Source organism: Sinohyriopsis cumingii, chromosome 19, assembly GCF_028554795.1.
Source record: "Sinohyriopsis cumingii isolate HCF-2022 chromosome 19, ASM2855479v2, whole genome shotgun sequence".
Taxonomy (NCBI): domain Eukaryota; kingdom Metazoa; phylum Mollusca; class Bivalvia; order Unionida; family Unionidae; genus Sinohyriopsis; species Sinohyriopsis cumingii.
In genome coordinates this window covers 13743869-13757090 of record NC_142979.1, presented here as the reverse complement: position 1 = coordinate 13757090, position 13222 = coordinate 13743869, and the positions used below count along the sequence as shown (strand labels likewise).

Here is a 13222-nt window from a genome sequence, read left to right as displayed (position 1 = left end):
TTGCTGTTAAAATTAGCGAGTATGGTAATGGCATAGGTCATCAGAACATGACCCCTAAGAGGTCGCTATCAAATCTTCACGTAGGACAGTGGATATCAGATAATAATCAGATTGATTTAAAACTAACAACATTGCTTGTGCAGAACAATACATTTTTATTTAAATCCGAGCGCAAAAACTAATAAACAGCAGCATGCACTGATGCCAGATAAATTCAGCGAGCTATTTCAGCTCGCCTACATATAGGACACACGCCACTAATGATATGGAAAAATGGGAACCAGCCTGTAAATCGGTGAAAATAGAGTATATAAGGGTTTGGCTGACCAGGATTGGTTAATAATGTAAGTTATGTTTTAGGAAAAAGAATATTTTGAGAACTTATCCTAGTTGTAAGTGAAAAAAAATATAGAGACATTGTTTTATTGATGGAATTTCAGTCCTTTAACAGTCTGAGTTTGGAACGCTCATTACTAAAATTAGCACCTGACTCTTTGGTGCGGAATTGAAAGCACATGTTTTAAAAGAACACATGCAGGTCCAGAAAATGCCGCGGCTCATATCCTTACCTCTGCGCAGAAGCTGACATCCATGTTTAATTGATACTGATAAATATAGGTTTGATCATGAGCACTCATAAATTTTAAGTTATTGAATTTTGAATATCATGGTGTTTGCATAGGTTTACTATGGGAACTGAATTAGTATCGTGAGTCCTATAAACCTTTTTCGGACGTCGAATCTGGGTTTTTCCACTCCGATTTTTAACGCATGCGAATCAACGTAGGGACAACGGAGCTTATGATATGACCAAGTGTTTGCCGTGCTTTGTCGGTCCGTCCTGCATCATGCGTCTGTTCGATATCAATTGCATTGCTTGATACCCTTCTGGACTCCATATTTATGATACGATTTAAATCAAACCAGGAATACGAGTTTAAATCATTAAAATCTCAGACAAGTTTGATAAGTGACGTCCATGCATTTTAATGAAGCGATCTTGCATCTGGTTGGCCAACCTTGGTACCACCCCATATTTTTGATCCGATTTTGATAAAACTTGGAATATATGCGTATCTCGTTATGATCTCGGATAAGTTCGATAATGAGCGAAATTCGCGCATATTAATTAGGTGATCTTGCCTCTGGGCTTGGTGCAACACTGAAGGCAGTATTTCTGAATCGAGTTTATGTTAAAAACGATCCTACCAAACACTGCAACGACGGGCAAAAACAGGACAAAGACATGGCTAAGACAGAACATAGACATTTTAAACTGACAGTTGTGGAAAATATTTACTATTGATACAAACTTGATAAAAATAGATAAGAATTAGATATGTTTGCTTTGTCTATCTATTGACATTTTTTATGCTTTAATATATATTTGCACTCAACATTGGAATGAATTATGTTAATTATTCAGTAATGCATTGTGTGCATTTTGTCAAAATAATGGAATCTTGTCATCATTATTTGTAAAATTTTGGATCTCATTTAAAACAGATGTAGAAAGTTCCTCCTGAGGACATATTTATATGTACATATAGTAAGTACTGGAGAAGTGCTCAGAGACGGTGCAGATATTTTATACTTGCAATACTGAAAAATATTTACTATTTTTTATATGTATTGATTATATCTATTTGAATTCAGTCTGATGAAGCAATAAAGCGAAACCGGTCACACATTCTACATTTGTTATATATATATACATTCTACGTTTATTATTATTATTATATATATATATATATATATATATATATATATATATATATATATATATATATATATATATATATATATATATATGACTTAGAAGTGTTTACTTTCTCTATATGTTAATCATTCTTTAGCTAATGAAGTATTTTCTTGTGTGGACATTAATTCTACAAACTCCCATTTTTTTACTGACCTTGGAATGACCTCGTGTAACAGTATAAAATCGAAATTATGAATCATATTGTGAATGAAACATATTTTCCAGTTGGTCTGTAATGGATGGATTTTGTTTTTCTGTCGATTATACTCAGTTCTGCTTGTTGTGGACTGGATTTATTAGTCATGTCTATTCCATATATATGTGATTTGAGCAGGGAGGGACCCACCTTGAACCAGTTGCATGTTTGTTCTGTTCTGTCATTCGTTGTTTGGAATCCTAATGTGGTAAAAATATGAATTCTTTTAGTTGAAATTATCAATAAGATGCTCTGGAATGTCATGTTCATTTCATTTTAGTGCAGTTAGGAGAATGTGATCACAGTTGGAAATATAGTCGAAATTACAGTACCATTTTGCTTTTTGAATAAAGTTTTAAAATCCAGGACATAGGTCACGTAATTTGGATTTGCAGAACTAAGAAAGTACATTTTGAGGAAATTCAAGATTAAAATATGTAAGTATATTTTTTGCCATTCTTATTACCAGCTAGACTCCAACCCCTGGCTTCAATATACTTTTCTATGCTGTTTTTATAGACATCAGAGAGCACTGGTCATAGTCTGAACCATTCCATTAACGTAAAGTTATGAACATTTCTCCTAAATAACTGTTTAAATGATCAGAATGGTATTTTCAATTCTGTGTCTCTCATGTTTGAAACTGTTCCAGCGGCCTAGTGGTTAGAGCATCCGCCTTGGATGCAGGAGGTCATGGGTTCGATCCCCAGCCAAGTCATACCAAAGATTTACAACAATGGTACTAACCGCTGCCTCGCTTGGCACTCAGCAATAAGAGGTTAGTGGTAGGACTGGTTGGCCTGGTGTCAGGATAATGTGACTGGGTGGGACATCATTCTACATGTCTGTGGTATGATGCCCCAGTGCTAGATATCATTATAAACTGCCACACTGCAGACATCGTAGCAGTATGACAAAAAATTGTTAAAGCTACATTAAAAAAATCCACGTCACAAACACACACTCATGTTTGAAGTGGACAGTGCGAATGTCACGTTCATTTGTTCGCTTGTTTCAGTGTTTCATTTTTGACTCAGTAAACTCACCCACATTGTAAATTTTATCATCTTTTCATTAAAATAGATGAATCAGCTTCTTTAGTTCATCCACAATCAAATCCAAGAAACCAAGAAGCTAATGTGTCTGATACATGAGCGTACAAAGTAGTTCCTAATAAACGATACTATTTTTTTTAGAAACAAGTGTCATGTAACATGACAGTTGCAGTATGGAAAAATACAGTTTTGCCAATGTTAAGTTAGCAGAGAAAAAAAACATAAGCATATAATAAAAACAAATATAAATAAGAATTACAAATGTTTGCATTGTCTATATGATGATCCTTTAGTTTTAAATATCTATTTAACTCAATTAACATAGCAGCATTACAAGTATAGAGACGTTTTTAAACTTACAATACTGGAAAATATTTTTCTGTTGATATAAAACGTATGGTACATGGTAGTGAAGTGCCACTATAATCCGATTAACACGTCAACACGTGTTACAAGTAGCTGATTAGACATGCGTCTTTCTTTAACTTAATTAACAAAGTGGCAGTACAAGGGACTGTTTCAAAATGTTGTTTATACAGTACATACGTTAATTAATCTGTGATTAGGATTTTTATACCTTTATTTCTATTGCACTACCAATTGTGTTTTATAATGTAAAGTCAAATTTACAGTGTATTAGAGCAAAACATACTTTTTTAAATGAATATTTTGACAAATATAGTTATATATACATATATGTATGTATGTGTATATATATATATATATATATATATATATATATATATATATATATATATACTAAAACTTCATCTGAGATGGTGATAATGTTTTGGATATACATGTATTATGATCTGTATTCCATGTTATAATAGCTTAACGTGAAGAACCATAGTAGACTGATGAAAACAGTTCTAACCACATGAAATTCCAAAAAGATAAAAAGCATTCTCACCAGATAAAAATGAAAGTACCAGTACACAAAACAGACCTACTCAAAAAACTTTCCATTGCCTTCGCCTAGTTTTGAAAAGGCTGAAATTTCTGTGCCAGGTCTGGTGAACAGTCTTGCAGTAGGAGTTATCAAGTGGCACGTGATGTACTAAATAAAGAAATAAGAAGTGTGTATCCAAAGTCAGCATAACATTTGACTGGTATCCATCCTATTGCAGTTTGAAAAGATGGAATTGAATATGAATAGGAACTTTCAAGTAGCAATTGGATCAAAGCATTATGGGATTAGGACTATGTGTAATATATGCCAGTGGGCCCTAGGTGACCAAGTGGGCTGAGGCGTTAGTCTTTACAGAGCACTGACATCTCAATTCTGTCCACGTGGGTTCAAGTCTCAGTTCAGCCCATGTGGGTATATGAGACAGCTTCCAGTAGCTTTCTTTGGGTAGGTCGTTCTTCCCGGGGTTTCCTGGGTTCTTCCTCCACCAAAACATATTTGCCACTATGTAAAACATATCATGTACTCAAAAATGGCACGAATCCCACAAAAACCAAACCAATCAGATATATTATTATTTATCACAAACTAATTATGTTTAAAAAGTAAAATGTCCAGTTATACCTTAAAACATGTTGTTATCCATAGTTAAAGTATGTTCTGTTTTGGTCTATTTCTCATGTACTTTTTGCCATGGAGTTTTACAACATTGAGTACAATTGTCTCATTGAGATCACCTGTGTCATCAGAAAAGTAGGTTATGGCGATCTATGGTGTATGCTTTAGTGACAATAATAAAGTGCTTGTTTGAGTTGATTTTTGTACATGGTTAGCTGCAGGGTCATGCAACTTTGTGTAGGAATGTATCTTAGTGGTGTGTCTTAGCGAGTGAAACTCCAATCAAGTGACTCCAATTTGTATCCTTAGTGTACGCTTTAGTGACAATTATCAAGTATTTGTTTGAGTTAATTTTTCACACATGGTTAGCTGCAGAGTCATGCAACTTTGTGTCGGAATGTGTCTTGGTAAGTGAAACCCAAATCAAGTGACTCAAATTTTTATCCCACACTGACTTGCATTTAAGTATTTCATTCAAGTGTGTTTGACTGAAGAGGGCATGGTTGGGTATTCATATTCTGTGAACACATTTCTAGTTTCACAATTATTTTCAGGAAAGATGATAGCCTCAATATGCCATGGACCGTGGGTGCTGATATCGGCCAAAGTCATCAAAGGGAAGAAAGTAACTTGTTTTCAAGCAATAAAAGATGATGTCGAAAATGCAGGGTAGGTGTGAGAAATGATAAATCAGGTTTTTTTTTACCAATTTCATCAGATTTTCAAAAGGTCAATAGTTTTGGCTTCTCAATCAATGGGATTCTCATTATGTTTGATCATGCAGTGATAAAAATAATACTTTCAGATATGTAGAATACTTGATTCCTCTAGATGGGTGCACCTAAAATATAATTGCATTTTTAATTAAAAAAATACAGTACTTGCTATTATTGTATTGCTTTGTCTTTTCATGTAACTAGATCCCAGTTCAGGGTCTTTATTCCCTCTACCAGTTAGTAAATAGAGGTCTAGAACAAGAAGCATTATGACCCTAATCTGATACCTCAAGTCCAGTTCCGACATTTGGAATATCACCATTCTTTTCCTTGGACTAAGTGCATTTCTACCTCTTTTTGGTGCTCAACACTTCATTAACTTTTGGCAATTGTACTGTATTCCTTTTATGTTGTACATGTATTTGTTAATTTCTCACCAATCCTTGCTTTTTATTTTAATGTCTTTGTGTCCCATTTCCTTTATTTGATCACTAACATCATCATTCTTTGACTTAGAAGGAAATCAGAGCAAGGAGGGAGGAGGAAATTGGGCTCTAATAGTGAATGCTTTAATTGAAAGAAATTTCTGTCAGCATTATCAGTTAATCAACCTGATGTGTTAATATGTGAATGTGTACGGTAATATAACTAATTATAGACAACTTCTTGTTCCTAGCAATGCCATACTCAGTGTGAAAACCATAGATACATACTTAAAGAAAAGAACGAACAGAAAAGTCCTACTAAACAATCATCTTTGGTAGAGATATATAATTGGATTGGATCACTGACAACCACATGCACGCTTGTTTACAGATTTACCCATTTTTTTAAATGTTTGCAGGCAGTAAACTAAACGAAGCAGGTTATATTCGTGAATGATGCAGTCTTAATAGCAATGCCATAATACCATGTATTACATACTCAGAATTAGTTTACACCACCCTAAACCAATACAGCTGACTCAAGAAAAGATAAGGCGAAATTTCTGTTGCTCCATACCTGTCAAGTTTTCAAAAGCCATGTAAGGAGATTGAATACAAAACTAGGGAGATGGGGACCTAAAATCTGGACTGATCTTCCAGGTCCAATATGCATGTAATTCTCAAGGATGCACCGTTTCTCCCACACGTGTTCGACAAATGTTTTATGTTGAAAAAAGAGACTTTTATAGTATGATAGACAGGGTCCTTGGTCAGAATGGGTCATCCGGATAATCTGAGGAACTTTTGTCACTCGATATGATTTCTTTTCCTTTGGGTTATTGATTTGTTTGAACATTTTTTTTCTCCTGGCATGAGAGTTGACATATATATTGGTCACACTTGATGACAGCAATGAGATAATTGTTTACTGGCAAATCAACACATAAAAGATTATATTTTGCTGAGTCAGATAGAGCGATATGTCATGCAGAGAGACACCACTGCAGCCAATCCAGACAGGTCTGGGCATGATTCGAACCCACACCCTTACCGTCATGGATCTGGTACACTAATCACTGAGGAACTGTGGCTCTCATAAAGAGGAACATATATGAAGAAACAGAGTAACACAGAGTAAAAATGAAGAAAGTGATCAGGAAAAATGCACCCATTGTATTTACGTAACACTCATTTTTTTTTGTTGTTGATCACAATTATTATTATTATTATTATTATTATTATTATTATTATTTTCTTGCCAATTAAGGTGGGAGGGAATACAGTATTGTACTCATTTATGTTTACATTAATTTGTTGGTTCATTCATTCATTTGTTTATTGTTTTGTTTTTTCAATACACTCTCAATTTTTTTTTTAACCCACAGTATCTCATACCCTATTTCAGCAATATTCACTGTGGCATGAGTTGACTGTTCAAATCACTTTTGTATTTTGAGCTTTCCTTTCATTACACTCTCAGTATCTTGGACTAGTTTGCCTACACATATGAAAATTGGTATGTAGATACATTCCAGTAAAAGTAACTTAACCATACCTAAACTAAGTCAGTTTGATCAGGCCTGAGTCAAGTTTGTATCTTCAGCTACCGGTATTTGTGTGCTACACCTCATATATCTTGGTCCGTGTTTCACATACACTCATGAAATTGGCATATTCAATATATCTTGATGAAAGTCACTCAGTCATACCTAAGCTTATTAAATTTGATTTAATTTTCATGCTTGAGTAACTTTTATATTTTAAGCTTTTTGTTCATTACATCCTCAAAATCATTTACCCTACTTCACCTGCTTGCAAAAATTGGTATGTAGACGTATTTCAATGAAGTAACTAAATAATAACAAATCCTTGGTCAGTTGGATTTTATTTGCATGCTGGAGTGCCCATTTTGTAATCTCAGCTGTTGATTGGTTACATCCCCGCTCCCCCTCTTGGGTCTGCTTCACTTTAACTTATCACAGTTGCTATGTGATTGCATCTTAAAGGAACATAACTCAATGATACCAGAAGTAGATCAGTTTGACACAATTTTCACACATGAATTACTTGTAGTTTCAGTTTTCCATTTTTTCTTCATTCAGTGTCTTAGACATTATTTAACCAGATTTAGTGAAAGTAATATATGAAAAATTTCAAAAAAAGTAACCTGACCCTGCTAAAACCAGATCATTGTAACCTAATTTTCACACTTGATTGATGTCTAAATATTCAGTAATTTGTTTGTTACACTCTCAATATATTTGACCCTTTTACATACATGTACACTCGTGTAACTTTTGGATTTGGATGAATCTTCAGGAGAGCAATTCAGTTATCCCAAAAGTTGGTCACTGTGACCTCATTTACTAGTTTGAGTGACATAGTTTTCTTTATACCAGTTTTTCAGTGACTCTAGGTGTGCTCCCATTCATGAGAGTATTCGTGTTGATCAGTAAAAACCTACTTAATAATAATAATAATAATAATAATAATAATGACAACAACATTGTTGTTAATATTATTATTATTGAATGGCCCAGCATCTAACATGCATCGTATATCACTGTCAGCATTTGCTTCTCATCATTCAGTGGTCCATATTTCTGATCCAGATTTGATCAAACATGGAATGTGTGCTTATGTCGTTAAGATCTTGGATGAATTCAATAATGAACAAAATCCAGGCATAATAATTAAGTCATATTGCATCTGATTTGGCTGATTTTTGTTAAAACACTAGAGATTGTATTTCTGATCGAACTTTGCGTAGCTCTAAATTACTCAGAATGAATCACCATTAATGTGTTACAAACATGCTGTTAAAACCAATAAAACAAACTGATCTGGTTGTGATCAGACTTTGAACACATGCTAATATCATTTAGATTTCAGACAAGTTTGATAAGAAGTAAGATGAATGCATTCTGATCTTGCACCAGATGGGCAGAATTTGTCACACCTCAGGAAATAAGATTTTTTATCAATTTTTATTAGACTTGCAATGTGGGTTTCTATTAATCATGATCTTGGATAGATTCAGTAATTGAATAATGTATATTAACGAGGAGATATTGCATCTGATTGGCTGCACTTGTTACCCATTTGGATGTCATGTCTCAGATTAGATTTTGATCAAACTTGAAAGGTAAGTTTGAGGTCAGGGATGAGTATGATATGAGATCATATGGCATCTGATTGTCTGGCTTTTTTATCATTTTGATGGAAGTAAGATTTCCGTTCCAATTTAGTCAGACTTTGAATACATGCTTATAGCATTAAGCTCATGGATGAATTCGATAATGAGTGAGAACCATGTATATTAATGAAGTGATCTTGCATCTGATTGGCTGAGCTTTTTGCATATCTGGAGGACATATTTTTATTTGATTTTGATCATACTCAGAATATTGATTTATATAGTCAAGATCTTGGATGGTTTTGATAATCAGTGACATCTGTGTATTTTAATGATGCAATGCTGCATCTGATTGGTTGGGTTTGTTAGCACTCAGGAAGCTATATTTGTGATCTGATTGTGATCAAACTTGGAACACAGGTTTATATCATTAGTTTTTTTTACTCTTCCAGTAATGGGCAAGATTCATATCAATGAGGTGATCTTGTGTCAAATTGACTATGCTTTCTACAACCCTTGAAATTCCTATCAATGGGGTGATCTTGTGTCAGATTGACTATGCTTTCTACAACCCTTGAAACCATATTTTTGATCAGTTGGGTTAATTATTGTCAAGACTTTGAATAACTTAAGTCTTGAGCAAGACACTGTAATATTAATTACACCTTCATTTTCAGAAATAATTTTTATCTGAATTGTGTAAAATCTGTAAAATGAACATGATATAATGTTTGAAAGATAGTTTATATAGGACATGTTCTCACACTGCTACATAAGCCTGCATAGTGAAACAGACAGCTCTTTTGTAAACCATGGGAACAGTATTAGGCCCATTGGGACTCATATTATTATTATTACTGGTAGTAGTAGTAGTAGTAATAGTAATGTTATTATTATTATTACTAATATTAATATTATTATTAAATGCTCATCACTCCATCCATCCATTACTAATTTTGTGTCTGCACAATAACTTGAGCTGTATACCATCTGCAGTTACCAAGATTATTGGCTGGTTTGTACTGGGAGTACAAAACCGTAATTGACAAGGTCACTGTGACCGAAAGAAGAAATATGACTTTTGCATATTAATTTAATTCTAGGCCATGTACTTTGACTGAAATTTTGTGGAGGGCTTGCATTTTAGGTATGGAAGAGGCCTATTGATTTGGTCAATTGTACAAAGGTCAGGGTAATTATGCCTGGAAGAAAAATGGGTTTTGCAAAGTAAGTTTGTTCTAAATGAAGTTCCTTGACAGAACTTTGTAGATATATTGTACCTAGGTCAGTAAAGAAACCTATATATTCTAGGGTTCATACGTCAGTGGATATGATCATGGTAGGTACAGCAAATAAGTAATGGTTTCTGCATAGTACATATAGTTTAAGGTCACATTACCATGACCTTTCATGGTTGCATTACCATGACCAAAGGTTCAGGGTCATTAGACCCTTTGTGCCTGCATAGAGGAATGTTAAACATTAGGTAGATGTAAAATGTGCCATTCACTATATTATTATTATTATTATTATTGTTTTTATTATTATTATTATTGTTATTACAGGGCAATATATTCTGATGAGGCAGTGGTTGTGGATGGCAATATGATTACATCACGATTGCCAAAGGATTTGCCAGATTTTTGTAAAGCTATGCTGTCTCACCTAAGAAAACAATAATACTTCTGCTACTAAACAGAAAACTCTAATATAAATGCAGTGCAGTTTTTTTTTTCTTCAGTCAACTCTGTCCATAATAGCCACTCATGGGAAAAGGTCACACTGGCCTTTTTTCACAGGAGACCTCTTTATGCAAGTTTACCTTTCAGACTTGTTATTGTATTATTATTATTATTATTATTATTAATACATGTATTCATATTTTTATGTTGTCAAAACTTTAGTTATATTTACTATACAGTCATGAAATGCATGTACATTTTGTTCTTTCCCAAATTTATGTTACAGACAAGAATAATGTATCCTGCTCCCTGGAATCCATTTTATTAATTAAATCACCACTGACTTTAAAAAATAAACAATATTCTAAAATGTTACCGATCTTTGTTGTGTGCACCATGACAAAACACTGAAGATTGCTACTAATTGACAATTTACATTTGACTGAAATAGAGCACTGACTGTTCAGTCAGCTTGTATCATTCAGCATAGTCACATCTGTCTGTAATAAGGCTTAGACACATCTGTCTATAATTAGGCTTAGACACATCTGCCTATAATTAAGCTTAGACACATCTGCCTTTAATTAGGCTTAGACACAGCTGTCTATAATTAGGCTTAGATACAGCTGTCAATAATAGGTTTAAACACAGCTGTCAATAATTAGCCCTAGACACAGCTGCCTATAATTAGGCTTAGACACAGCCATCTATAATTAGGCTTAGGCATATCTGTATATAATGAGGCTTACACACATCTGTCTATAATTAGGCTTAGACATAGCTGTCGATAATTAGGCTTAGACCAGGGTTCTTGTGGCCTTTTAAGGTCTTTGACAGTTGGGGAAAAATGAGGTCTTTAAAGTCTTTGAAAATTGAAAAAAAAGCAAACATTTTAATTTCTTTCCATAATCACAGATAAAATTGTCCAAGGTTGTTAGAGTCGGATGTAGTCAAGTTTTCCTGTTTTTTTCTTTTGATTAATTATAGTTGGAATTTTATCATTAAACTATTGTAGTATTTTGCGTTCATTGTTTTCTCATATCACATGACTTGTATACAAAATGTTAGCAAAAATAAGTCTTGGAAATCTATGTTTGTGGTCTTTGAAAGTTTTGGAAAAGTCTTTGAATTTATGATTCAGAATTCTGTATTAACCCTTATGGCTTAGGCACATCTGTCTATAATTAGGCTTAGACACATCTGTCTATAATTAGTCATAGGCACATTAGTGGATAATTAGGTTTAGACACATCTGTATAATTGGGCATAGAAACATCAGTCTATAATTAGGCTTTGAAACATCTGTCTATAATTAGGCTTCTTAGACACATCAGCCTATAATTAGGCTTGGACACCTCTGTCTATAATTAGGCTCAGACACAGCTGTCTATAATAGGGTTAGAAACGTCTATCTTTAATTAGGCTTAGGCACATCTGTCAATAATTAGGCTTAGACACAGCTGTCTATAATTAACCCGTAACCCAACACACCGAACAAAAGAAAGTCAGTTTATGGGGGAGACCTGTAATGAATAGTGATATGCCTTTATCTAAACAATATCTTCATCATGAAGCAACATTTAGATATGCTTCAGTGACCACTTAAAGCAGTGAGAAACAATTATTTGGCTAGGAAACACCTGTCTACTGACCACACAAGTGACCATTACATACATGACATTTCTACAGAAAATTTGGCCAGGGTCAGTTGGGGGGAAGGGGATTAGAATGGCAGTTGAGACCAGTTGATTGCTTTATAAAAGTGACCATTTGGACAGGTTTGACTGTAATTCGTCATTTAATAAAATGTGATAAATTCCATTTTATGTATTCAGATTTTGATGATTTGAAATAAAGATGTCATGCAAAATTCATGTACATGAATATGGTTATATTGTTTCATTTATGCCTCCTTTGGGAAGCCAGGTGAGCCTACATTATTATTTGGACGTTTGTCACTTGTACGTTATCAACTCATTCTTCCACTTATGCCTGTCTTTCCTTCAGAGTTTGCTACTTAAAACGTCACCAAAATTTCAAGACAAATGCCGATCGCATTTTACAGATATGGCATTTAAACATCCATGGCGTTCACTATTCACTGATTTATACTGTTATACGCAAGGAAGGAGTCTTATACTGAACGAATCAAACACCTGCGTGAGGCTGGATTGGGTTCAGGTAATTTATCCTATTTCCATGGACATCAAGACCACAGTCGTTGTCAACTAAAGCGTTTCCAGACGAGCTAACAATACAAATAAATAGACTCTAATCACCCAATGACCACACATCACGAAATTCAAATAATTTCACACTTGTATGTTTTTTCTTGTTTAACATTTGTTCGCCATGCAATATAAAACACGAAGCTAACATTAAATACAAAGAATTATTCCCCATCTCTGCTTACTAAATACGTATACCTAAAACTACCCAGTGAATTTTATGTGTTAAGAAATTGGCTAAACCATTAAGTCTCGTGAATACTGTGAGTTGAGAACTATCTTCCCAACACCAACTTTCCATAATCAAGAAATAATCACTAAAATCGAACAGAGTTATAAACGGAAACGTAAATACAAATAGCATTTAAATTAGGTTTATTACAGTACAAATCTCAGAATTTAACACCAGTAAAGAATGCAACTATGTGCAGTGAACACGTTTTTGCAGAGCAGATTGAACTGTATTGGACAACAAGGGTTGACTGTGTTAAAAC

The 13222-nt window shown here is 34.0% G+C and overlaps 1 protein-coding gene across 2 annotated transcripts in view; it reads left to right on the top strand.

The window, feature by feature from the left end:
- LOC149775156 (uncharacterized) overlaps window positions 1-12378 on the top strand; it is a 120376-nt gene extending 107998 nt beyond the window's left edge. Inside the window, exons 4-6 of one of the 2 annotated variants that reach the window (XR_016416610.1) lie at window positions 5096-5210; window positions 10384-11269; window positions 11689-12378. Coding sequence is in view for 1 of the 2 variants with exons in the window: in XM_089944243.1 (XP_089800369.1) it covers window positions 5096-5210; window positions 10384-10498 (230 nt within the window). In the remaining variant the exon portion in view is untranslated. Of the gene's footprint in view, window positions 1-5095; window positions 5211-10383 lie in introns of both variants that reach the window. The other variant, XM_089944243.1, reaches the window with a different exon arrangement.
- Window positions 12379-13222: the final 844 nt, after the last annotated feature.